This window comes from Parasteatoda tepidariorum, chromosome 3 (genome assembly GCF_043381705.1).
Source record: "Parasteatoda tepidariorum isolate YZ-2023 chromosome 3, CAS_Ptep_4.0, whole genome shotgun sequence".
In the NCBI taxonomy this organism is placed as follows: domain Eukaryota; kingdom Metazoa; phylum Arthropoda; class Arachnida; order Araneae; family Theridiidae; genus Parasteatoda; species Parasteatoda tepidariorum.
The window spans coordinates 21,837,018-21,863,634 of NC_092206.1; the positions used below are offsets into that span (position 1 = coordinate 21,837,018).

The 26,617-nt window shown below is 29.2% G+C and overlaps 1 protein-coding gene and 1 long non-coding RNA gene across 5 annotated transcripts in view; one reads left to right on the forward strand and one right to left on the reverse strand.

Moving 5' to 3' along the window:
- The window catches only part of LOC107443662 (metabotropic glutamate receptor 3-like), a 73,446-nt gene that overhangs the window by 33,932 nt on the left and 12,897 nt on the right, over positions 1 to 26,617 (forward strand). For all 3 annotated transcript variants that reach the window (XM_071178403.1, XM_043041097.2, XM_043041098.2), the window contains one exon: positions 25,360 to 25,982. In XM_071178403.1, the coding sequence (XP_071034504.1) occupies positions 25,440 to 25,982 (543 nt within the window). In that variant the 5' untranslated portion in view covers positions 25,360 to 25,439. The remainder of the gene's footprint in view (positions 1 to 25,359; positions 25,983 to 26,617) is intronic.
- LOC122269184 (uncharacterized) overlaps positions 1 to 26,617 on the reverse strand; it is a 73,929-nt gene that overhangs the window by 15,647 nt on the left and 31,665 nt on the right. Inside the window, exon 3 of one of the 2 annotated variants that reach the window (XR_006225034.2) lies at positions 20,704 to 21,720. The exons of the other annotated variant lie outside the window; for it this stretch is intronic. This is a non-coding gene — a long non-coding RNA (uncharacterized lncRNA). Of the gene's footprint in view, positions 1 to 20,703; positions 21,721 to 26,617 lie in introns of those variants that run through there. 2 annotated transcript variants of the gene reach the window in all.

The following is a 26,617-nucleotide window of genomic DNA, read 5'->3' on the forward strand; positions in this document are numbered from 1 at the left end:
CAATTGGCTTGTAAGAAATTTTTTTAATCCTTCCATTTTCCAATAATTAAAGAAAAAGGCACTTTACTTACTAACTTTAATAGGCTTTTTACTTACTAACTCACATCAAAGAAAACTGTAAGCCTATTACTATAAATTTTTTTTTATCTGAAATTGAACTTTTTAACATGCTTCAACAGGTTCTGATGCGAAGAAAATATTTTATGATTTATTTAATAAGATTTTCTAACGAATTTAGTTATTAGATTTTAAGCCATTAAAATAAAGCTCAGAAATATTTGAGAAAAAGATCGGTAATAATTGTTTTTCGACCGAATTAGCATTAAAAAATTTTTTAAATGATAGTTTATATTTTTAGTAATTTATATCTTTCAGTAAGTGTTTTTATAATTTATATAAATAAATTTTTATTCTTTATTGTGATGCCCTTCTTTACAGGGGCATCTTACTAAGGAATTTGCCCTAGTAATCCATATACCTCAGTACGCCACTGTGAAATCGACTTTTAATGAAAATGGCTTTATTTGGCTATGTGTAACCGACCTAATTAACTTAAAGATTCAGCTATTCCGATTTCCTTTTTATTATTCATTCTCAAGATCATTTACGAACACAAAAAATTGATTTCGTATCCTTTTATAGAACGCAAACATCACTTAAAATAAGAACGCTTTTAAACTTTATCATCCACTTTCAAGAGTTCCATTTCACACGGTCGGGAAAAAAACATGATAACCGAATGAAAAAAACAACCAAATTAAATAAAAAGGAACAGCTGCTATTAAATGTCATATGAGAAAATCTCGAAGATTGTTCTCAACGGTCATTTTAAGTGCGGTTAAAATATCTGAAAACACACTTGTTTCGTGTATCTTGAGAGCTTCATTAAGGAGTTTCTTCTTTTCTGAGTCATTTGGAAGTTCCGGAAACAGCAAATGGGGAAATGCTTCATCTTCCTACCATTTACAGCGAAATAACCGTTGTCAGACTACGTAATTAATTTATAGGAAATTTTATAGCAAGCCTTCCGTTATGATAGAAGAAATCCGAATAATAGATAAGAATATTTAAGAGGTCGTTGAATAAGAAAGATATTTTTTTAAAAGAAATAAGTTGTAAAATTAAAACTTTCTTTTTATAGTTTAAAAAAAAAATTTTAAATTGAATTTTATTTTCAATTGCTCAGCTCAATCTATGCTATGCCGTAGTTGGTTGTCTACCATTTAAAGCGAAATAACCGTTGCCAGACTACGTAATTAATTTATAGGAAATTTTACGGCGAGCTTCCGTTGTGATTGTAGAAATCCGAATAATAGATAAGAACATTATTGTAAGAGGTCGTTGAATAAGAAAGATATTTTTTGAAAAGAAATAAGTTGTAAAATTAAAACTTTCTTTGCATAGTTTAAAAATAAAATTAATTTTAAATTGAATTATATATTCAATTGTTCAGCTACAAATCTACGCTATGCCGTAGTTCGTAGTCTACCATTTGAAGCGAAATAACCGTTGCCAGACTACGTAATTAATTTATAGGAAATTTTATAGCTGGCATCCGTTATAATAGAAGAAATCCGAATAGATAAGAATATTATTGTAAGAGGTCGTTGAATAAGAAAGATAATTTTTTAAACTAAATAAGCTGTTTAACTTAAACTTTCTTTTCATAGTTTAAAAATAAAATTTTTTTTAAATTGAATTATATTTTCAACTGTTCTGCTACAAATCTACGCTATGCCGTAGTTGGTTGTCTACCATTTGAAGCGAAATAACCGTTGCCAGACTGCGTAATTAATTTATAGGAAATTTTATAGCGAGCTTCCGTTATGATAGAAGAAATCCGAATAGATAAGAATATCATTGTAAGAGGTCGTTGAATAAGAAAGATAATTTTTTTAACAAAATAAGCTGTTTAACTTAAACTTTCTTTTCATAGTTTAAAAATAAAATTATTTTTAAATTAAATTATTTTTTCAATTGTTCAGCTACAAATCTATGCTATGCCGTAGTTGGTTGTCTACCATTTAAAGCGAAATAACCGTTGCCAGACTACGTAATTAATTTATAGGAAATTTTATAGCTGGCATCCGTTATAATAGAAGAAATCCGAATAGATAAAAATATCATTGTAAGAGGTCGTTGAATAAGAAAGATAATTTTTTTAACAAAATAAGCTGTTTAACTTAAACTTTCTTTTCATAGTTTAAAAATAAAATTATTTTTAAATTAAATTATTTTTTCAATTGTTCAGCTACAAATCTATGCTATGCCGTAGTTGGTTGTCTACCATTTAAAGCGAAATAACCGTTGCCAGACTACGTAATTAATTTATAGGAAATTTTATAGCAAGCCTTCCGTTATGATAGAAGAAATCCGAATAGATAAGAATATTATTGTAAGAGGTCGTTGAATAAGAAAGATATTTTTTTAAACTAAATAAGCTGTTAAGCTAAAACTTTCCTTCGATAGTTTAAAAATAAAATTAATTTTAAATTGAGTTATATTTTCAATTGTTTAACAATAAATCAATGCGATGCCGTAATTAAACGTTAGTACTTATATTTCCTATTGGATGAATTTCTGACCAATCCCTGTTCAATGAAATTATTTTTTAAAAAAATGCTATTAATATCTTTTCGAATTTACTATGATTTCTTTAAGGAGGTGAAATATGTATCTTTACAACAAAACAAAAAATAACTCTAAAATACTAAGCCAATGTCAAATAATTAGCTGTTATAGTTGAGGGATACAACCTACAGTAGAAAGCAACAGCATCGAGACAATACGTTTTTCTGCTCGAACTTTTTCTGCAAGCATAAGTTTTGAAACGATATGTTTTTTTGTTCGAACTTTTTCTGTAAGCATAAATTAATTAATGATGTCAATTAGTAATTTGATAGATTAGTAATTAATAATAGATTTGAGAAGTTTTAATTTAACAAACACGAAACGAGAATTTGAAAAGCTAAAAGCGAATGTTTTTAGATTATTCAGTTTTTACTTTTATTGAAATTAATCATCTTAAGATCAGAAAATGAAGCAGAATTTTATTATTTCGTTGCATATCCTTTTGCTTCGATAACTGCGGTACTCCGTCTTTGCATAGAATCAACAAGACCTTAATACGACTTTTTTTTTAAAAATTTACATTCCTTAAAATGATGCGAAAGATTGAATAACTTACAATTTAAAATATTTTCGACTATTGTTAAATAAAATAATAAATATTTTTTTAAATTTCTATTTTGGATAGAATTATCTTTGGATAAACGAAATCTATAATTGCGTGCAAAATTTTTCAATTCGCTTAAAAAGTTCTGGAGATATTGCGAAATACGCAAAAAGAAAAATTAATATTAAGGGGTTCAAACTTTGAATCGCTCTCCTGACCGAACTATCGGAATTATATGTCCCAGATTGCAGCTACCCCCTTCATTTTCAGAGTAAGAAATCAAAACATATTTTATTGAGAGAAAATACGTTTTTGGGTCTGATTTTGCAACATTAGTTGAAAAGTTATTTAGGAAGATCCGTTTTTTTCCTCCTTTTTTTGCGCACTGTATTTTTGTTTACCGTTGCCATTGGCTCAGAATTTGTGTTTACGGATGACAGCGCGCGTCCTCACCGAGCAAACATCGTAAACCAATGCCTTCAATCTGAGGATAACACCCGTATGGAATGGCCTGCATTCTCACCAGACCTGAATCCGATAGAGCATGCTTGGCCGACAAGTTGCGGCTCACCCTTCAAACGCCTCCTGCTTGTGTACAGGAACTTCGATGAGCATCGCTTGCTGAGTGAAGTATCTTCCCCAAGATCAGCTCAATAATTTAGTACTCAGCATGCAATGCATACATGTATTAACTATGAGACATACAATATATTGACTATCATACCAACTATGTAATAGAAAGTTTTTGTGAATGAGATAGTTTTTATAAATAATTCCTATAGTAGCAAAAATCGCAGTCTCTGTAAATAGTATCATACCTACACCATATTTTTTGTTCTTTATCTTTTATTTAATAAGTGGGTTTTATGAACATTTGTTTTGTTTCTGAACCTTTATTTGCGCAGATAGCATAATCCTTAATTTATAGTCATAAGTGCATCTTGATAATTTATTTTACTTGAATCAATTTTTAACGAATTCAATGAAGGAAGATTTAATTTATTCAATTTCATTTTTTATTTATTTATTTGTAAGTATTCCTTATTTTGTTCTAATAATCTTTTTTTTTTATTATCGCTCATTTGCTGTTTATTTTCATTCAGATCAATTTAATAAATAAATCCATTTATTAATTCTATCAAAAGTTTTTTGAAAAAAATTGATATTGAGTATATTTTTTGTAATTATAGAAACTGGAGTAAGAGGAAATTTCGATTGTGCGTCAATTAACTTTTACAGACGAGTAAAAGACTTTTGAAAGCAATAATCAAAGACGAATTTCAGTTATTACTTCTGGTATCGAAATTTTTACGAAAGAGAAAATCGTGGATAGGAAGGAAGTACTTTAACGTGCTTCATTCGTAATTGTTTAATTTCCTGTTGTAATGTTCCACCCTTACGGCACAGAGGATGTGTACAGTCATACAACTTTTTCTTTTTATCTTACATTATTATTTCTCACAGAAATTCTTTTAAGTAAACGAATATATACACATACATACATTTTTTTCTTCACTCCGAANTGATAATTACTTTTCGTTTCATATATATAATAAAAAAAATTAGAATACTTCGCTTTAAAATATCGTTAGCTGTTAATTATTGTTCTTCTCTCATCTTAATTATATTTCATTTAATCTAAATTCCTTGTTTCGGATTTAAAGATTCTGGTTACGTTGGCAAAAAAAAAAGAAAAAAGTTAAGCTTATATAATCAAAGAAAAAATATGTTTGTGCCCGATTTCTTAACTTAAAATCTCGTCTGCAATAACGACCTCACGAAACAAACGATAGTTTTCTAAATAAAAATAAACCTTGAAAAATATGCAAATTTTAAAATCTATAAGATCCACAAATTTTAGTAGATTCCAATTACTTATTGTTGGAGATGTAGTTGGAAGCAGTTTTTTGTAATAATTACCCTCAATATATATTTGTAGTGGCCTTGATAAAATAGAAGCAAAGAAAAAATTTTAGGGATCAAAAAACAAGCTGAATAAATAAAGGTAAACTCTTCTCGAAATCTAACGAATCATAACCAAAGTAACAAAAATAAAATCGACTAGTAAAAATAATGCTGAAAGTAATTTCTTACAACCGCTGTTCAATTCATTATAATTGAGCTCAATAATAATTCGACAAATTTTGATAACGCTTTAATTTCCTTTTTCTTTTCTTTTTTTTTGCACTTGGATATTAGTTAGTGACTTGTAATGCGCATTTATTTAAGTTTTGAATTTTCTGCTTTATTTTTGACAAATATTTAACTTCAGGGAGTTGATCTTAGAACGCCCTGTGCAAAAATCTTGCAAATCAACAGATTTTCACTAGTTTTCGATAAAGTTTTCTCAAAACTGATTTTCAATCAAATGATTCACTATATTGTTAACTATTCCTCGGATTTTCTTAATAAATTAACAATATACATCGCAGTTAAAAATTATATTTGTATCATGATATTATATTATGTTACTTGTAATAATTATAATCTTTGACTCATTGTTTGTTAGCAGGAAAACATCGTTAGCGACAATATAATATATGTATTATATACCTAATATCGAATATGTGATAAAATTATATCGTACTTTCGAATTTTTAAAATTGTTACATGGCTTTCTCAATTCTCTTTCAAGACCTGGTTATCTCAATGTACAATAAATGTGCCTTTTAAAATAATGCTATTGCAATTTTTGCAAAATATCAGTTGTTCACAACATTTCGCCGAGGAGCATTTATCGAGGAGCTCGCGAGGATTATTAATTTTTTTGATTTTGTCGAATTACGCAGTTAGAGATTTTGCTTCCATTTTTTTCGTCATTTAGTATTAGGCGGAAGTGTTCTAAAATTATATTTCATTATAATTTTTTTTTTAATTTCCTAAACTTAATTTTTATTATCAATTTTTAGAAAAGATATATTGATCAATTTCAGTTTCGCCATCTAGTGAGCATCATATAAATTAAAACCTTAGGAATTATATGTGGACTAAATTATCTTTCGTGCTGCCATCTACTAAATAGAAAAAAGGACTATAGAAATGTTATCTTAACATTTATTATTTTGAATTGTAAAATACAATTACTTTTTTGACAAATAACCTGTTTGCAGCTTTAATGCTAAAATAATTTCAATGTAATAAACAATTAAGCATCAATATCAAGTGTAACATTATATTTATTTATGAAAAGAGTATGGATATTAAGAGGACTTTAATGAATAATGAATCAAAGTTATTAGCATTTAGGGAATATAAATTGAACTATTTTTAACGCAAAAAGTATTAAAAAAATTGTTAGTACTAGTACTGAAATGAAACTTTTCTAGTACTAGTTAGTACTAGTACTGAAATGAAACTTCAATAACTTTTTTTTAAGATTAAGACTCAGAACGTTTCAAAAGTCACAACCGTTTGAAAATCGAAATATTCTTCTCTAAATTAAAAGTGATTTTTAAACAATGTTGACAAATAAAAACTTTTATTATTGGAATATAATGAATATAATTCCAAGGAATTATATATAATTGTATTTCAAAAAACATATTTTCAAATAATATTTTATTTATATTCATTACTCTTGTGAATATTTATTCTTCGCGTTTTAGTGTCGCCATCTATGGCATTTTATACAAAACTTGAAAGTTTTATGTGAATTAGAGGTATGCGAAATTAAATAAATGAGAACATACATTAACAATTTTACTAGATCTTAAAATAAAATTTTCAAAAAGGCAGAAAAGTTTTTACATTTTCTCATTCTTAACTTAAATAAATCTCAGAGAAATGAAACAAAACTCACGTGATTAGTACATTTACGGATTGATTGCTAATATGAATGACAACATTCTGTAAGTCTGGTCAGAACTTAAATTAATACTATTAAAAATAAAAATAATAAAAACAAATTCAAATTTTTAATGTGCAGCTAACTAATCACGTTAAATATAATTTTGATGTTGCAACACAAATCAAAATCATATTATTTATTATATTTATTTAAATTTTTTAATATTTATTTATATTTATTTATAATATTTATTATATTTAATTTATTTATAATATTTATTATATTTAATTTATTTATAATATTTATTATATTTAATTTATTTATAATATTTATTATATTTAATTTATTTATATAACTTACATTTATTTTTTATATTTACTTATTTAAAATTTATTTATTATATTTGTTTATATTTTATAAATAAAAGCTCACTTAACAAAATTGTATTTAGATGCATGTAGAAAAGGGGAATAGTGTAGATAGTTTTATAACGCTTGCCAAAAGCTTTGTAATTATTATTCTAGCATTTTTTGCCATTAAAATATGAGCGTTTATCTTCATTTTGATTGATACATGAACTGGATGCATACTTTTTTATAATCTTCTCTCTTTTATACATAAAAAAAAATTGCTTTTGCTTACACGTGAACACGACTTAAAACTTATTATTTAATATACTCTTCTTTCTTAAAATACAGCCTTAAATAGTTAAAATAATACTAAAAATCTTCATAAAAAATTTATGTTAAAGCCTAATAAACACACCATTTCCCAACTTTTCCTGTTTTGATAGAGATTTTTCTTGAATATTTAAAATGGTAGCAAATGTTACTCTTTGCTATTTCAATTTTATCTTAATAAAATTGACTTACAATGATTTGATTATTACAGTATCCTAACAGTTAGCACAAATATATAAAAGAACTGATTATAGTATGGTGACGTTTTTAAGTGGCAATAAAATTGCACAAACTTCATTAGTGGTAAAACCGTGCCAGACCTCTAAACGTTTAAGGCTGTTTTTCTAAGGCTCAACCGTACTATGAAATGCTGCTTTTTGGCGAATAATATGCTGTTTTTATAACTGTTGTGAGTTATCAGCTGTTACTCGTGACTATTAGGTAAAGTGTAGCCTAAAGACAGCGCTGTCTAAGCTCAATTTGAAAATGGCGCAAAACGTCAATATGGAGAGAAGGCACAGTTTTGCGGAAATGAAAAGCATTTGTAGTCCATCTAAAAACTGCTGCATTACCTGGGGGCTCATAAAAGATTGCAAAAACTGTGAATACGGCAGTGATTTCGATAATTTTCATCTAGGTCAGAAAATGTAGCCAAATTGGCGATTTAAATTAAGTTATCTCAATTAAAGTGGTCATTAAACTTCCTATTACGAAATTAGATTAAAGTTTCATACAATATTGAATCGAACGAAAAATAATTAAAAATGAAGAAAATTAGACCAGTTTTTGAAAATCTACTAAATAAAAAATACCATGCTTTGATAATTACTTTTCGTTTCATGTTTCCACAAGGATATTTCATTAAATAAAAAATAGAAAAAGTATTTTTAGTAGTACTATTTGAAAGAGTTTGAAATTTATTTTAATAGACATTTAAACCATCACTTCAACTTAGTTCATTTAATATTTAATCTGGAATTATTGTGAAAAAATAAATCCCTTATTTATCAATAGTAGGAGGAAGTTGAACTTTGGATCACGTTGGATTAGGCTTAATTATTTTAATGCTATTAAATATTTTCGTTGTTTTTCTATTAACGTGTTGAACAGCCATTACTACGAATCCTATGAAAGAATTACTTATCATAATTAAAGTGTGTCATTTTTATTTTAACAAGTTGCATTTCAGTATTAATTTTTAAAGAGGGAAAAAAACACATATAAATAAATTGAATGATCCCTATGCCTCCTCATTATAATGACTAAATTCATAGATAACTTAAAGATTGCTTTCTCCATTAAATAATTTTAGGAGAATAGTTTCGAACGATTTAATGTTTGAAAACATAAAGCTAAAAACATACGTTTAACTATTTTACTCGCATTTTTACTTTAAATTTAACTTTAATGTAAGTGTGATAAAAAGTCCATCTTATGCTTGTGAAAGACAAAATAAATCACCTTTAAAAAACTTTTTCCTGATTAAATATTTTTTATACTAATATTATATAACATTACTAATATTCTTGAAAATAGCATTTGCAAAATTTTATGCATTTGCATAGTTAATTTCAAACAAATCAGCAAAGCCTAAATTTAAATTATCATAAAAGAAATTATCTTATTTTAATGGAAGTATTTATTATGAAGAGTCTGTTTTATATTTGCAAGTAATAAAGTAAAACTGCACTTCGCATTACCTTACAACAAATACATACTCCAGTTTAATAACATCACTATCTTGAGTGTTTTTACTTATGTTAAAAATGATAAAGGCAAAACTTTAATCATTAAATTAGAAAGAAAGAAAAAGTTATGTCTTATTTTAAAAATGATTAAGGCGGAATTTTAACCATTCAAAATAACAAAATGAAAGAAGAAGAAAAACGATATTCGTTGTTTTAAAAATGAAGAAGGTAAAACTTTAACCTTTTAAAATCACTAAATAAAAAAAAAATTTCGTTTTCTTGAAAATGATAAAGGGGAAACTTTAAAGTTTCAAAATTACAAAATGAGAAAAAAAGTATGCTTTAAAGTAGAATTTATATATATATATATATATATATATATAAGTTCAAAATGAAGAATAAAACAAAGAAAAATTATAGANTTTTTTTTTAAGCTATCGATTTTGATTTTAATCATTTCTTCAAGCACTTTTGTATCTAGATTAGTAAAATATTTTACAAAAATGTATTTTAAAATAAACTCTTTAAAGCAGCAATATTAAGCGAAAAAATATTTTAACTGTAATGCAAGTATTTATAATAAAGATTCCATTTTTTCTTCGCAAGAGATAAACAAAAGAGCTTTGAACATTTACCTCAGTAAAATTGATTCAATTTATTAACATAAAAAGATAAGATATACATTTTTTTTAAGATAGCTACAAATAACTTAAGTCATATGCAGTTATCAGCGAAAAGAAAATTATCAGAGAAACTTGAGGCATCCAAATCTCAAATAGTTAAAAAAATTAAAATATAAAGAGGATACAAAAATAAACCCATGTAACCTGAAGTAATTTGCATATAAATGTTCTAAAATGTGCTCTTACATGAAAAATGTATTGCTGCTAGTGAAGATTTAAATGACAGTGTTTTTATCAAAAACAAAATCTCAATTTCCGTTTTCCAGAGGGGAAAAAACCATAAATAAGTTAATTTTATGATTATCTTATGAATATGTTACCATTTTTTTGTTACCTCAAATTATTCCATAAATTCAAATGTTATCATTTTTGTAATGGAGCGTGCAAGTGTTGCCAACTGCTATGTTATATTGGCCGAATTTAAAAGAAAGAAAAAAAACGCTTGATACAATCGCTAACTCAACTGCCAAACGAATAACAGAAAAGTTTGGAGTAAAAAGAAGAACAAAAACAAAGAGGCAGTCATTTTTCAACACTAGAAAGAACATATGCGATATCTATGGGTCTTTTGATTTCGAATCTTATTCCCCCGTCATTTTCGTGACAGTGGAAGTATATAATAGAGATATAAACGTGTATGAAGAAAATATGAAAAACATACATCTTTCTAGATATTTGCAGACGATAACTTAAATTCAAGGTTTTGTTCGACCATTGCAAGAATCGTGTTCGTCTGCCGTGGTTTCCAACTCGCACAAAATCGTAGAAGAATGGTTGATTATGAGTTGTATTTCTTCTGGAAAGTGACAATTACATTGTTGAGCGAATCAGAGGAAATTAAGGAAAATTTTATCCATTCACATCTAGTTTGTTTTTATTTAATAGTATATCATATTCTGTTAACTAAAAGATGCTGGCATAATGTTTTCAGACAAATATTTTTCTAGAATTTAGAAAATAAAACAAGCATCTTTACTTTTAGAAATATGCTGTTGTTACTTTTCATACAAAATAAAATAAAAAATATTGTAAAGGCGACATAATTTAAGAATTTTTAAAAAAATTTGCTTTTGTTACTTTTTATTGATCATTTTTAATACATCAGCTAAGCGTAAAATTACTGAACATTTCATCAAAGTACCGACTATTTTAAATTAAGGGAAAATTATAAGCCAACTAAATTGATAAATGACATGTATATATATACAATTTCGTCATCAAATCACATGATTATATCCGCAAACTATGAGTCTTTCTAATATTGTATTAATATAACCGAATCAAAATATATCAATACATTATAGAATAAGAAGCACTATAATAATTTTTTTCTTTCTTTTTTTTAAATTTTGTAATATTTTTTCAAAATATTATTTTTCAATAATATTTTTTTCCTTCTTCTCTTTTAAAGATATTTTTATCTTTTTTCATAGTTTCTCTAATTTCTAACCTATTTTATGAGTTCTATGTAATTGCAGCTTGTGCGTAGTAAATAAGATGCATTATTTTTTTAAAATTTTCCTCATTTTATCTCTTTTCTCATATATATATATATNATATATATATATATATATATATATCACCCAATAGGCATGCATACTTCATCATCATTAACATAAATATTCGCTGCTAAAAGAAAAAATATACGTTACATGAAAAACAGCATAAACAGTTTTCCGAGGTGGGGGGGGGGTCGAATAACTTGATTGGTCATTGAAGTCACCAATTCCAAATCAGCGTAACGAGAGTTATAAAAAATGGTTTTGTTTGATATCAAAGTTTTATGTTTTATTTGGCGCTATTATCTTAGCAGATAAATGTTTTATTTTTTTTTATGTCAAAGTGAAACTATACGAAAAAAGTAAAGAAAATTATCCAACACAATAAATTCACAGTCGCTATAGAGGACATATAAGATCGAAAAATCTTTTCTTGGTAAAAATCTTTATAATCTTTTCCTGATGAAAATCTTTTTTTTTTCATGGTAAAATATTTTATGTTAATCGTGTCAAGATATTCATTTTTTATTTAAAGCATTTATTCATGTTACTAACACTTTCTCAAAAAACATAACTCATAGAAAAAGAACGTAACTTATTCTTTGTTTAAATAAACGATTTTATAAATGACATAATTTCCGAAATCGTCAAGTCATTTATTGTTAATAGGATGTCTGCAAGTGACGTCATCTTTGGTAAATCATGGTATTTGTCGATTCAGAAGCTAATCGAGATGGAGACACACCCGTAACGCCGCTTACAGGTATTCAATTAAATCTGATTTAAATCACATAGTTAGGCACAATCACTTCATTTCTTCTTGAGTTGCAAGTATGCAATTGTATCATGCAAATCGTTTTTCGTGTAAATCACGTATTTCATGTAAATCGTTTTACATGTATATTACGACGTACTTCATTTAAATCATTTTTTCAAGTTACATGTGTCATGTTAATCGTTTTCCACTGTATCATGTAAATCGTTGTTAGTTTATATCACGCATTTCATATAAATCGTTTTACGTGTATATTACGACGTACTTCATTTAAATCATTTTTTCAAGTTACATGTGTCATGTTAATCGTTTTCCACTATCGACACTTTTTTCATAAGCAAATTATTTTAAAACAATAAATGCTGAAATTTACTCAAAACTTACTCAATGTTCGAAATTTGCCCAAATTTAAAAACCAAATATTACTGCATCTTTTCGATAAAAAACCTAAATACATAACTTAGCTCCGCATTTACTTTTGGCAACACGACCACCCTATAGAATCTTCCAATTTTGAAATTATTTTTCAATATATTTCAAATGTTAGAGCAACACACTTCCAATTTATTCCACTCTTACAAAATCTTTCGAATGAAACGCCCCCTAAGATGGCAAACTGCTCAAGATCTAACCACCCATCTTAAGGATTAAGTTGTCATCGAAGTTACAAATCATTTTTACGTTAATTAATGAAGACAGTAACTGTAACTGCATATAAATCTATTCTTCGACGCGTTTGCTATTGAAATAATGTGTCAGTGAACTTCCGTAAAGAAAAACATATTGCTGCAACTGAATTAGAACATAAATCTCTGTGAACGAAATAATATTGCGTAGCAGCCCACTAGTTTAACAGCACAAACATTAATAATATAGTCATTAGCCAGAAAATATATAATTACTCTTTCTGGAAAACCTATAAATTTTGCTGTTGAGCAATGTATATTCTGGATGTCTTAAGTTATTTACAGTTATTTAAAGAGGGATCGCATTAATGAAAAAAATTGTTATGGACTTTCAATTTGATAATTTCAATGGAAGTAAATTATTGCCTGTGCAGTAAGTATCTTATAATCAACAGATCTCTGAAAAGCACAGAAATCACTGAGAAATTTTATTAAACTTTTTGAGCGTCATTATCGTTTAAATTTTCTGAAACTTCAGTAAAAGACCAGTCTGAATTTCATTTTGGTACGAGTAAGCACTTTTTAGCGAAATTTTCATGCTAATTAACATCTTATTGAGGTTTCAGCAACTTCTCACGATATTATGGTATAGTTTCATTCACCCTGTACCAAAATGAACCAAACGCCTTGTGAATAAATCTTTTTTTGACCTTGATCACACGTTACAATTATTTAACTAAAACAAAAATATGGTTTGATTTAATACCTTACACGATTAAGGTTTCAGCTACTTTTCTCAATATTATGATTTAATGTTGAATCAATTTATCGTAGAAAGATGAAACAATAAATTTTATGGCCATGAAAAATAACATCTAAAGTTGTTTGCAGTTATTTTAAAAAATATGTACATCAAAAGTTCTATCTTATTATATATCTTGTAGTCTTATTGAAAAATCCGGTACTTAGCAAACTACAATCATCATTTTGCAATACGAGTGTCTAATTGGAAATGTTGCGAATCAGCAGGGCAGACAGTTCCAATTAACAGGCTTTCTAATCAATTGACAGGCTGATTTTCTAATCAATGCAGCAGTTTTTAGACTTTTTGCAATGAGCCGTGATGGCTCAGGGGATAGAGCGTTCGTCTTCCAAGGAGGTGAACAGGGTTCGAATCCTCCCAGTGGCTGGTCGATACGAATCCGCATCCGGCTTGCACCGACCACAGTGCTGACGTGATTTATCCTCAGTGGTAGACGAATCACGGGTTAGAGTCCCTTTGCCGTCAGGCTAACCTTGGGAGGTTCTCGTGGTCTTCCTCTCCATGTTGCGCAAAAGCTGGTTAGTTCCGTCAAAAAGTCCTCCACGAAGGCGAAATTTCTCCAATACTAGATCCAAGAGTTCCCTCGTCTTCAGGATTGGGTTCAAAATTACAAGGCTACGGAGTTGAACATTAGAAGTCATAAACCCAAAAATTGGGTCGGCTGTTCAACAACTGTTATAAAATAAAAATGAACCCACATACCATAAGGCTAAATGAAGAATATCCATCTACTGTTCAATCCGTCTTAATTTATTTCAAGTAGTTTACAATTAGCCTATAAGCAAATTCACTCTGTGCATTTTCTAATTAGCCTATAAGCATTATAATGCACCTAAAAAAACAGACTGAATGGAGAATACTTGAGATTATTTCAGCCAGCCAGGACAAATTAACAAAATGATGATAACATTGCATGACTCAAAAATTTATAATTAATATTTTCTAAGAACCAGATATACCAAGTGCCAAAGATTTGCATGCATATGATTTGATATTTTATTAGAAGCAACTTATTATAATGTGCTGAAATTTGACAATACCTTATATATTTAATATCAGTATTCGGTAGCTACTTACAATTTAAGTTAAAAAGCAAAGATTGAGTAAGATCTCTCTTTTTGATAAATAAAGTCTTTTGTATAAAATCAGAAGGCTCTTTTTTTTGCCTTTAATTTTATTGTCATTTAAAATTGCGTAATATAGTAATATGACTTTGATCGATTATTTAATGATTTGAAATAAAGCTAGATAAATCTATATTGATATAATATAATGTATAATTATGTTCAACTGTCTGACTTAGATTATATATCGATTCATCATATCCTATTGAATTGTCAGGATTTTAAACATGTCAATACTTGTTTAAGAAAAACATTCTAATTCACGTTTATGTTATCATTAAAATACATTAAATACATATCAAAACCGAAATTGTTTTCTTAATCTGCCAAATTTATTTCATCGTATTTGATCTGTTTTTAGTAAGAAAAGCTATCTAAAAAACAAAGAGATATGTTTATCACATTATTAATGGGATTTTAAATGTTGATTGTGAGTTTTGAATTTATCTTTATTTTAGTAATCAATAACAGAATAAGATCTATAACAGAAGTACAATGGAAAAATGAAAAAATCAGACTTAAGTATGATTAAAATGGGAAAGGATGATTTAGATTTATTTACCTTTTAGAAAATGGTTTTAGAACATATTTTCTACTAGCAAACAAGCAAAATTGTAAACAAACAATACATGATTAAAGTTATTTTCTGTTCCACAATGTTGTTGAAACTAAAGCGAGTTTGTTTTTTCATAAATATGATTTAAGATGTATGATGCTTCGAGGGCTTTTTCGAAAAAATTTAATCTTCAGAGCTAGAAAAATTATTAAATTTATTAATTTAATTAATTTTTAATTCTGTTCTTCAAGAACAGAATTAATGTGACGTAACACTGTCTTGAATTTCTAATAATTCCATGACCATTTGCGGAAGGATAATGAAATTTAAACATCGACTACATGAAGCAATTTTAACTCTTCATCTTAATAATCGTTTAAAAAGTTCAATCAGTCAATTTAAGACAGACAAAATGAATTTATGCAAAATGAATTTTTTTTTATTGGTTTACAATTAGCCATTTTTATAAATTAAACTATAGACGATTCTGTTCAGGAGTTTATTGCAAGTTCCTTAATGGTTAAATATTTTCACAAGCTCAAATTTCAACATGAATGTTAACTGATGTCTATTTAAAGTTATCTGAAACCACGTGCTTATTTTGCTTGTAGTTGGGATTTTAAAACTTACATTTAATTAATATTTTTAAAGAATTTTAAAATTCACAACTTTTTTATGGTTTTGCACATAAAAGTTATGCGTAGAACTTCTAGGAATCCAGTTCATATACTCTCAGTTTGTTTTCTAGGTATTATATTCCTTTTTGATGAAGTTTATCTTAAAATATTTTATTTTATAAACTTCGCTGAACAGCCGACCCAATTTTGAGGTTACGACTACCAATGTTCAACTCTACCAATGTCTTGCAGTTTTGAAACCAATCCATAAGACAAGGGAACTGCTGTATCAAATATTGGGAGAAATATGTTTTCGTGGAGGACTCGCAACATGGAGATGAAAATCACGAAAACGTCCAACAGTTAGACTGACGTCATGAGGACTCTAACCCGTGGTCCGTCTACCACTGAGGATATTTTACCTCAGCACTGTGGTCGGTGCAAGCTGGATGCGGAATTAGTATCTTCCACCTATTCTTGGGATTTAAACCGGGGTCACCTCATTGAGAGGCGAGCTCTCTGTCTCAATCACCGGCTCTATCTTAAAATATGTTTCAGAAATATCTTAAACAATTTTAAATAAAGTGACTGAAATATTGGGGTTTTTCAAAAAATAGTAATACCATCAAATAAGCCGAAAACTTCTCATCTGCTTTCTTAAAACAATTTATTCTTCTTCAAATCATTTTTTAGTCTTGAGACTTGTTTTATTATAAACGTTTTATGTTATAAACATAATACCTGGAAAATTACCTTCTATTCGAGAAATTAATACTCGAAATAATATAATGTTCATAATTATTAATACTCATATTTTCAATGCTCTAAAACAGTGGTTACCAGTTGACAGCCAGCGGGACGCATCCAGCCAACGAAGCCTTTTTTTATGGCCAGCGAACTAAAATATATTAGTTGTCATTTCTTTGCGGAGAATTTTCGTGAAAAATCTTTATGGGTTTTAAATACTTCAAAGTTTTATATCTTAACAATTTGAAATCTGCTGCACATTAATTGTTTAATACATACGTGCACATTGAAGTTATAGTAGCATAATCTTTTAAAATGCAATTAAATATTTTTAAAAATCTACTTCTTATTTTAATTTGCAATTCAATACTTTTGTTTCGTACAACTTGATAATATTTAATGTTCCTTGACAGTAATATTTAATGTTCCTTCAAACATAAAAGAGTCCTCTAGAAAATTTTGATAAAGTTGCTGCCCGCCATTTGACTGCGTTTTTAATTGCGGCCCCCGGCCTCATCTAAGTTGGAAACCCCTGCTCTAAAAAGACAATATTGCTCAACCTTTGTGTTGGGACTATTTTAAAAAAAGGGAGTAAGAGCAACTAAATTGCTTGCATAATTTTTAATTCTTGATACCAAAAATTAGTCCAACTAATCTAAACAAAAATTAGTCCAAAATCTCCTACTGATAACATAGCCGTCTCCCAGCTAGTTTACAGACCAATGTATTGGCCCATTGATAGCTTAAATTGTTTGTATATTCGCTCAATCGAATGAATTGGATTTTAAGACAAACGGATATTTAATGCGCCGAAACGACATTACTTTCCGGTCCACAAAACATTCTCCCCAAATATGTTGTAGACATGACTGTCGTTTTTGTTTTGCGTCGGAAGAAAGAACATTGACAGCGTTTATTATTTGTTGTTTCAAAAAAGCCAGNTTTTTTTTTTTTTTTTTTTTTTTTTTTTTTTTTTTTTTTTTTTGTAGCAATCTTACTTTGTTGACAAAGTAAGGTCGAAATAAAGGACCTTAAAAATCGTGAAGAGTTACGGGCTATAAAAAAAATTCAGGAAAATTGAAAAACTTTTATTTCAAAATTAAAGTTGACGGAACTAAATTTGGCCATATTCTAAAAATCGTTCGCGTTGCTTATTTGATGCTTATACTTATAATGCTTAGTTGTATGTTTATTTATAATCGGCTTATTTCATGAAACATCCATGCTAAAAATCTTACATATTGAAAAATATTACCTTTTCAGGGAGATTTTTAGGATTATAAACTTAGTTATTACTTCCATATTTAAGTACTCAAGATTCAGGTATTTTTTCCTGATCGTTCACATTGATACATAATAATTGATTTTTAACCCTCTGCTAAAATGTTTTTTTTTTTCTTTTTCTTTTTTTTTTCTTTTTTTTTTAAAGTGCAATGTAGTTGAAGGTTAGCTAATTGATGGGATATTTCTATAATTTAGCCATATTGTATTAACTCTTTTTATTTATAACCGCCGTTGAACAGTCGACCCTATTTTACGGGTTTACGACTACTAATGTTAACTCCGTAGCCTTGTAATTTTGAACCCAATCCAGAAGACAAGGGAACTCCTGGATTGAGTATTGGGAGAAATTTGCCTTCGTAGAGGACTTTCTTGATGGAGCTAACCCACATTTGCGTTACATGGAAAGGAAGACCACGAGAACTTCCTTCGGTTAGCCTGACGGCAAGGAGACTCTAACACATGATCCGTCTACTATTGAGGATATTTCACGTCAGCATTGTGGTCGGCGCAAACCGGATGCGGAATTCATATCGACTGGGATTCGAACCCGGTTCGCCTCATTGGAATGCGAACGCTCTATCCCCTGAGCTATCGCGTGTAACAACTATTGAAATTCCTTTTAACCCATTAGGAGTAAACAATGACGTAAAAAGATTTTCAGTGGGACATTTCTTTCCTACAAAGGAGCACTACGGCTTGTTCAACAAACTACTCTGCCTTTGCTTTTCCCTAAATGTATCAAACTGCTCTCAAAATACTCAGAAATTTAATCCAAATTTAATAATCTTTTTTTCTCATTTACTGAATTAACTTTTAACGTGCATAATTTTTAATAGCAAAAGCTGTTTATTGAATTTCATTAGTTTTCCCTGATATAAAATACAAATTAGAGTCTCAACATAAATTTATCCTTGCTCAGATGGTTTTACTTGTTAGTCATTTATAAGCATGTGAGCGTAATCTGTATAGAAAGAATTGACATTTATGAAGGATTGTAGAGCAGGAGGAGGATTTTCTTTGAAAAAAGTCATACAGGGTCGATCTAGTTAGGCACATGCTCTAAAAAAAATAGAAATAAGCAATGGAGGAGAAGCATTGTGCTAAATCGAAAAGGAAAAAAAAATACACTCAAATCTCTATAGCTGTCACTTTGACTGAAAATGGTCCTTGGTAAATTGTCATTTTATACGCTCGTAATATAATATAATGAAATTTTATTTCAATGGTTTTGAAGATGTCAAAGAGTTGAGAAAAGTTTGGAAAATCAAGTAAGCTGGTATAGTTATTCTAGGACTCAGCGCCTCTCGAAGTGGATTTGCTATCAGAAGGACCACTCTGGTTGTTCTATTGTTAATGCAATACTGAATTATAAGAATCATCCACCCTATATCTAAATGTATACTACTTCTATCCAATCTGCGACTGATTTTAATTAAGTATTTAGGCTGTAATTGGAGCATTATTTTAGCCTGAAAAAAGTGGAATAAAATAATATTTTCTATGAATGAATTAGAAGTGCTGATTCACTGTGAGGAGCTGCATAATTATTTCTTCAGCTATTTTAGTAATAAATAAACAATTTTAAGTTTTAAAATCTTCCTTCAACTTTGCACACACTTTCAAAACCGTGAATTTAATTCACAAAGTTTTTACTAATATCTATTAGTTTCAATAATGTTTATTTAATATACCAGCGGGTGACCGAGCTCCGCTCGGAGAAAACAGGTATCGAAGCTAACTCGAAGATTTAAATTTTCAATTGTGATTTATCAAAACAATACATGCCATAAGAAAATTTGTGAAACCTTTGGTGAAAAGATAACCGGTTAAAGTGCACCATTGTAAACTATCTANGGAAAATCAAGTAAGCTGGTATAGTTATTCTAGGACTCAGCGCCTCTCGAAGTGGATTTGCTATCAGAAGGACCACTCTGGTTGTTCTATTGTTAATGCAATACTGAATTATAAGAATCATCCACCCTATATCTAAATGTATACTACTTCTATCCAATCTGCGACTGATTTTAATTAAGTATTTAGGCTGTAATTGGAGCATTATTTTAGCCTGAAAAAAGTGGAATAAAATAATATTTTCTATGAATGAATTAGAAGTGCTGATTCACTGTGAGGAGCTGCATAATTATTTCTTCAGCTATTTTAGTAATAAATAAACAATTTTAAGTTTTAAAATCTTCCTTCAACTTTGCACACACTTTCAAAACCGTGAATTTAATTCACAAACTTTTTACTAATATCTATTAGTTTTAATAATGTTTATTTAATATATAAGTTTTTACAAGGGATATTCATTCGATATAATCAATTCTAAAAGAGCTTTGAAAATGAAATAGCCTTAACGGATGGAGGTGGCATGCTTCCATTCAGCACGTGTGACGTCATAACCAATCAGGGATCGTTTCTGATTACATCACTTACGGATGCTTTTTTGCAATTTAAATGTTTAATAAATGTTTAATGATGCAATTTAAATGTTTAATAATTAAGTAAACAAACATTTTGGAGAAAAAATAATCAGATTTTCGAATTCAGGTAAGAATTTCTAATAAGTTAAGACTGAAAATAAAGTAAAAAAATAAGAGATGTCCATTGTTAGATATTGATAATGTTATGATGGCAATAGACTTATAGACTATCAGACTTTTGTAAAATTATTTCTACCACAGAAGATCTTATTCACAACGTTTTTCCAAATATCAGGCGAAATTACAAAAATTTTCAATTGCTCAGTGAGCTTGCTATTAGCTGCCAAAAACTGTTACATGTGTATGGCATCAATAATTGCTTTCTAAAAGAAATTCCACAGGTAATACAGGAACATATATGTTCATCGATGCAGTAATAGATCAGAACGAGGTTGTCAACTACCCAACTGAATTCCTGAATTCACTTAATCTACCATGTATGCCACAACACGCATTAACATTGAAAACTGGAGTACCTATCATTCTTCTCCGAAACATCAATCCAACCAGACTTTGCAATGGTACACGGTTTTCAGTGAAAAGAACAATGACCAATATCCTTGAATTTAAAATTCTAAATGGTAAATTTAGAAGAGAAGATGTTCTGTTACCACGTATCCTAATGATCCCGACAGATATGCCATTCGAATTTAAGCGTTCTGCAGTTTCTGGTGCGTCTCGCCTTTGCCATATCAATCAACAAACCACGAGAATAGTTATGGCAAGTATGTGGACTAAATTTGAAAAATCTATGCTTCTCCCTCGGACTGCTGTATGTGGCCTACTCACGTGTCGGAAGAGCATCTAATTTGTGCACGCATTATTATCTAATTTATTTGTGTAGACAAAGAACATTTTTTATTCAAAAGCACTTGAATAAACGTGTTTACAGAGAACCGTGAAATTGTCAAAAGTTTTTTCACAATTAAATAAAATTCGCAGCTCAAATCACAATCACAAGTCACATTTCCACAAGTAAATGAAAAATTTATATATAATTTAGACTGAAAGCGTTGCAGCTCTCGCAGGTTACAGCTAGTATACATATAAAAGGGACCCCGGTGTCCCATCTGCGACAAAGTGTTAATGACCATAAAAGCTTCATTATATTAAATTTGTATGAAATTTATTTTATATCCATCATAAAGTACTTTCCTTGAACCACATATTTACCTGCAAAAAGTTTAATTTTATATAAAAATAAATAACAGTTCATATAAAGTTCTTGAATTATAAATTTATGATTGCGAGTAACCTGTTTACTACGTAAAATAACTTAACTAATTATTACAATTGTTTCCAGTTATAGTATAGGTTACTTCCATCAACATTGAAAACAGAAAGGGGGGACTGATTTCATTTATAGCGGAAAAATTATTTTCTAAATTGCGATGAACCACAAAAAGATCAATTTAATTTTCTAATCCGGTTAACGTATTTTTAAAATCATTTTTGTTTAGTGTTTGAAGAAAGTAAGCTAAAATTACAATTGTCTGAAATGGTAAAATTTCCCATTTCCTGAAATGAACATTTTCTTTAATCATGAGCACGCTAATGAAATTGTAATTACAATACTTGTAAAAATTTAAAATGCAGTTAAATATGCCTCGCTTATAACCGTGAAGTCCTCTGCACGAATTACAGTGCAGTAATTAGTTTTTATACAATACATTCCTAATCAAACATTTTCACTACTAAAATTTCTTCAATTACTTTCCTTCAAAGTTATTATTTTCAAACTTAAGAAACAGCGATAAACAACAATTTCAAATTTCCGCGAAATGACTATTAATCGAAGCGCATTGTTCCAAAATAAAACAATGCACATTTTAATTTTCTCCCAGCTCAAATAACAGCCAGAAAAAGGAATTTTTACTAACGAACAATTCTTCAATAGAAACGCATTTTTTTATTATTACAACGGGGTGTTCTTATCCGTGATTTCAAATAATTGACAGGAAGACGAAATAGCACTTTACCCACTGGGTAATAAGCACTAAAAGTAGTCTTGGTATGTAATTAGTTCTTTTTTGCGTGTCCTTCGTCGTTGCACTGAATATCTAGCAAGAGATTGCATTTTCGGAAGTTTTATTGTTGTTGTCGACTTCGTCCCAAATCAAATTATTTCCTGAAATATTTCCTTAGCAGTTCCGAGTTATTGACCTTAAAAAGAAAGGTCCACTACTACTCTTGCAACCTAATCGTAGATGCGATGTAATGATAGGTCAAATAATAATTAAAGCCTAATTCGGATCCTTCCATCACCTTCAGTAGATTACTTTATTACTTAAAGCTAGAGTAAATATGATAATAATTATTCTGTTTTTCTTTGTGGTCCAACTCATCTTGAAAACGTTGGCAGCATTTAAATTATGTTCCGAAATTAATCATAGCCAGAGTGTACTATTTATTTATTTGGCATATCCTGCTTCAATTATAATAGTTTTTGGAGTATCTGTAGCCTTCATAAATTAGTGCTAATGAATATGTATCATTACGGATACGTTTATATAAATGTATTTTAATGCATGGTAAACTAAATAAAAATTCGATATCACAAACTTAATTTTCAAGGGATGTTATAGATTCAAAATCCATCATGATTTTTTCTTACTTTTTTTTAATCGAAGCTGTGGAGTCAGTAGTTAAAATGTTCGACTTCAAATCTTAACTCTTTTGAGAGCTTGAGTCTTACTCCGACTTACACCCTATAATATATTTTTAAGGGATGTTACAGATTCAAAGTCCATCGTGTTTTTTTCTTACTTTTTTTTAATCAGAGCTGTGTAGTTAGTAGTTAAAATGTTCGACTTCAAATCTTAACTCTTTTGAAAGCTCGAGTCTTACTCCAACTTAGACCCTGTAAACCAAATCCTCATAAATATTGATATTACTAGGAAAAATGTTTAAATTATTTCTTTCTATTTTTGTATACGATTAAAGTTAAAAGTTTCTTTTAACTTAAAATTTCATTTCATATTAATTAATTATTACTTTTTTTTAAATCTAAAATTCATTTCATGTAACAGTTGCAGAAAAAAAAATATTTGTACAAAATATTGAAGTTGTGCAAAACAATCATAAAAACAGAGCTAGATATCATCACCACACAAGCAAACTCGCATAATTATAAACATTTCAATTCAAAAAGATTCTTCAAGGAAAATTCTGGAACTAGAAAACTATTACAATTAATAAATAGAATTCGATTCCAATTCTTTTCAATTAACTTTCCAACTGATTCGATACCATTTCTATTGCAGTGACAAGGTAAATAAATTTGATTTTGGTATTTGCATATTTTAATAGTTCAAGCAAGTGTGGATTTTAAAATGCTCAAATGTGATAACGTAAGTTAGTGAAAAAATACTACTTAAATAATAGTCAGAGTGTTCATAATATTTTTGTTGTTTTTGTTTCTAATGACACTTGAACAAGCCGAGCTCGCAGCCATTGCCCTTTTGCGAATTAAGTCAGAAAAGTGTTCCTTTCGTTTGATAAGAGAACACTGTAAGGGGTAAAGCACGTCTTAGCTCAGAATCCTACAAATAGATGGCAGCACCACTCACTGGAGTGTACTCTCTTAATTTAGACGTAGATCTTTAGGGAAAGGAAATTTTTTCCAGATCCATGCACCTATGGTACTGCTCAGTGACCCTCAGTGCAACAGGACTTTCGATTCTACAGATTTTACAATCACGTATATCTCATGCTCTCCTTCTTAGCGAAAATCTTAGTGATCTTAGCATGGATCTTATCCAAGTTGAGGATGCTGATTATAAATATTTATATATATTTTTGTCATAAGGTCAAAAACATCATTCCATATTTTGACCTATAGGACCCAAGTTTCAGCTGATTTGAGTCGGAGTCATGCAAACATTTCCGACTGCTATGTCTGCTAGATTTACTCTTTGACAGCCTTGCCTTTAGCACTACCAATGCCGAGCATATCAGCAGTGATGGAAATATTTCATTCAAATTTAAAGAATGTTTCCGATACTAATAATAACATAAGGTTTCTTCTAAATAATAAAGGACTTGAGTGATAGCGTAAGAAATATGTAGCAATAGCAGTACTTTCATTAAGATTTATAGTGGTTGGTACGAGGAGAGCATCGCACATTGCATATAACTACCTAATCAATCCAGCTGAGAGCATTTGAAGCGAATGTAAAGTCGGGTTAAAGAATGATGCAAACAAAATGTAACAATGTTAAGTAGTGCGTTTTTTGGTAGCGAAACGTGATCATAAATGTTTATCAATAAAATGATTGCTATTTATTTCGAACACTGTCGGAAAATATATCCATGAACAAAATAGTGTAAAATAATTCGTCATGAAATATCGAATTTGCCTACCAAGTTAAGCAAACACAGTTATCTCCAATGAATCAATTTCTATTTTTAATAAATTGATTCTAAGTAATAAAAGTGTAAGAATTCGTGATATCTGGGCACCACTCTGAGTCTGTTGAGATGGTACCAAAGTTTTAAACTTCTCCCACACACAGTTGTTAGTGCTAATTAAGTATAGTTATGATGCTTCATAATTATATTTTTCAGAATGTGCTTGCTGATCTGTCATTTAATATTTTCCAGTTTCTATTAAAACAATCTAACGATAAACCTCTAATTTTCCGCGAAGGATAGTCCTCAGTCCGAAGGATAGTCCGAAGGATGAACCTCCGCGAAGGATAGCCCTTACTTCAGACCAAGCTCCCCTTATATTGAACTATATTAAAAATGAACTATATAATAGTTGGTATTTAAATATATCATAACTTTAATAGATTTTTTATATTGTTTCAGGTTCTCTTATCTACATGCTACTCATGCTGCCTTAACTCTTCCTTCTTATAAACACTTATTTTCAAACGGTGTAATTCATCATGGCTAACTGGACTGATTCAAACAGTACTGATTCATCACTTCTTCCGTACATTACGAACGTAACGGACTCATCAAGTGAAATATATGACTTCATAAACGAAACTTCTCAGGAAACCGATACAAACTCTTCATTTCCAGACGATTTTAAAAACGGAACAAAAAACGAGGAAGTGCCGTTTTATTTAAACTTTCGTGACGAGCCATGGGTCATACCACTGGTAGCCTTCTCGTTTTTCAACATAGCTGTAATAATAATATTTGAAATTTTTGTACTGTACAAATCCTGTGGAGGACGTAGACACTTGTTTCTTGGACAAATTTTGCTATTAGGACTTTTCTTGTGCTCCGCTTTAGGGTTAATCTATGTACCGCATCCACACTGGCTCTTCTGCGGGATCACTCGAGTCGGTGTTGGAATAGCTTATGCCATCGTTTTTGGAACACTGCTGGTGAAGTGTGTATTTTTGCTGAAGTTGAACCATGGAGTGTACTTCAACGCATCTTTTCAGGCTCTGTTGCTGTTTTTCATTATCGCTGTCGAGGTAGGTATCATGTTTTATGAATTATAAAATAGTATCTTTCATATTTATAGCAGCTACTTTTACTTTAAAAATTTTTTTTTGTGGTTGTAGCAAGTTATTGACTAAACCTTATTAAGTACACTTGAGGTAGGGGAAAAATTACAAGTAGTATGAGGAAATTGTCGATATTTATTGGGTTGTTTGGAAAGTAATTTAGTTTTTTTCCAACTGTGGATTTAATTATATCTTTTCACTGCCAACTTCACACTTTAACCACATAATCATTCAGAGTGCGTAGCGTTTTTAAAAAGTGCTTAAAAGTGCTTATTTTTGATTAACATTTTAAAAAGCCCTTAAAGGTGCTTTTTTTTATTCGGAATTTGTAAAACTTCCTTAATTTTCGATGTCTTGAAGAGAGATTTTTTCTTTTCCTTGTCGATTGTCGTTCTAAATTACAAAAAATGCATGATTTTCACAATTTTCTCTGAAATATTTACCAGAAACTAATTATTTTATCATTGAAGTTTGTGAAAATGTTTTTGAATTTTATTGATTTTATGTTCATAAATTAAAAACTTTAAACGATAGAAAAAAATAATTTTTATTATTGCACAGTTCCTAATTATGACTTTTTTTTGGAAAGTGATTAAAAATAT